The sequence below is a fragment of the Etheostoma spectabile genome, chromosome 15 (genome assembly GCF_008692095.1).
Source record: "Etheostoma spectabile isolate EspeVRDwgs_2016 chromosome 15, UIUC_Espe_1.0, whole genome shotgun sequence".
Taxonomy (NCBI): Eukaryota; Metazoa; Chordata; class Actinopteri; order Perciformes; family Percidae; genus Etheostoma; species Etheostoma spectabile.
Window position 1 is genome coordinate 2,569,513 of NC_045747.1, and position 1,534 is coordinate 2,571,046.

The 1,534-nt window shown below is 37.4% G+C and overlaps 1 protein-coding gene across 1 annotated transcript in view; it reads right to left on the minus strand.

Moving 5' to 3' along the window:
* Nucleotides 1–1,534, minus strand: part of bud31 (BUD31 homolog) — a 4,549-nt gene that overhangs the window by 1,065 nt on the left and 1,950 nt on the right. Inside the window, exons 2-3 of the mRNA XM_032537721.1 lie at nt 1,303–1,425; nt 752–918 (exon numbers count right to left, since the gene is read on the minus strand). Of these exons, the coding sequence (XP_032393612.1) occupies nt 752–918; nt 1,303–1,425 (290 nt within the window). The remainder of the gene's footprint in view (nt 1–751; nt 919–1,302; nt 1,426–1,534) is intronic.

Below are 1,534 nucleotides of genomic sequence, written 5' to 3' on the forward strand. Positions count from 1 at the left end.
TTTGTGACATATTATATGAATGTCTAATCTGTCATTTGATGCCTTTTGGAGATTTATCAATGTTTTCGTGGCTTATGCACATTAATACAAATTTGCACCTGGAGTGCCCAAACTTTTGAGCCCCACTGTATGTGAATCTCATTTCCAAATCCTGTTTCTTAAAATATTGTACAATACAATAACAACTGGCATTCACTGAACTTATAATCAGTGCATTTAGAACATGTTCCAATCTTTACCGTTGAGCAAATCTTTTAATTTACACATTCTATTTAGCCCACTTATTAAGGCCTTTGTTCAGGTAACCCAAACAAAAAAAACTGAAATTCATGCCAAATGCAATTTATTTATGTTTCTTTCACACACATATATATATATATATATATATAGTTCAGCCGTGCTGTGTATTTGTACTGTCTGCATTCATGTTTGTGCAAACAGCAGGAATTATTAACATTAACATTATTTGTTCTTATATTAAATCCTATTATTATTTCATGTATATTGTATCTTATTATTTAATGTATATTCTGTATGTGTGATGCAACACTGGCATTTCCCATTTTTTGAATCAATAAAAATCTATCTATCTATCTATCTATCTATCTATCTATCTATCTATCTATCTATCTATCTATCTATCTATCTATCTATCTACCTACCTACCTACCTACCTACCTACCTACCTACCTACCTACCTACCTACCTACCTACCTACCTGTGAGAATCACTTAAATCCTGTCATACTTACAACTTCCAGCTTGCTCTTGGGGACTCTGCAGATGCAGTTGGTTCCAAAGTTGGTGTCTCGTGTTTGGATGCAACGCAGGCAGCACAGGTTTTCGTAGCCCTGCTTCTTCCACTTGGCAATGAGGTTCTTGTCTGCATAGCCTTCCTTTATACAGTACTCATACAGCTCTGTCAGGAGACACACAGGAAGATAACACTGGTTTGGCATCTAGCAGACAGTATACATATGATTGGGTTTCATATTCAAAAAGGAAATCGCTTCATGCAAACGCGCTGGACAAATGTCTTAAATAAAGGGACTCCGGAAATGTTAAATTCTCATATTGGAAATCAGGAAGTATGGGATGTATTTGCTGAAAATCTTGGCAAGTCATTTGAAACTTATGTTGTACAGATACAATATTATTCAAACAGATACTAAATATGTCCTACTGAGTTCTAAGGAAGGATTATATTAAATGCTGAGGTAAACAGAAGAGGAAGAAAAAGATTCAGAGGAAATGAGAAAAAGACGTGAAGTAGGTGAACAGGTAGAGGGGGAACTCGGTCTACCTCTGCTGATGGCTTTCCTTTTGTAGAAGAGGTCGAAGATGTATCGACTCCGCTGATGATGCAGCCTGAAAATTGGCCAAAGGGACTCCACCTTCCGCTTTCCCTCATGAGGCTCTGTTTCAGCTGGGACACACAGGACAATCAGGAACGTTAGCTTTGGGTACCAGAAAATTAAAATCAACAGTCCACTTCAGAAATGCTGGATGGTCTTGAGGTCAGTCAAGTTCTGGGG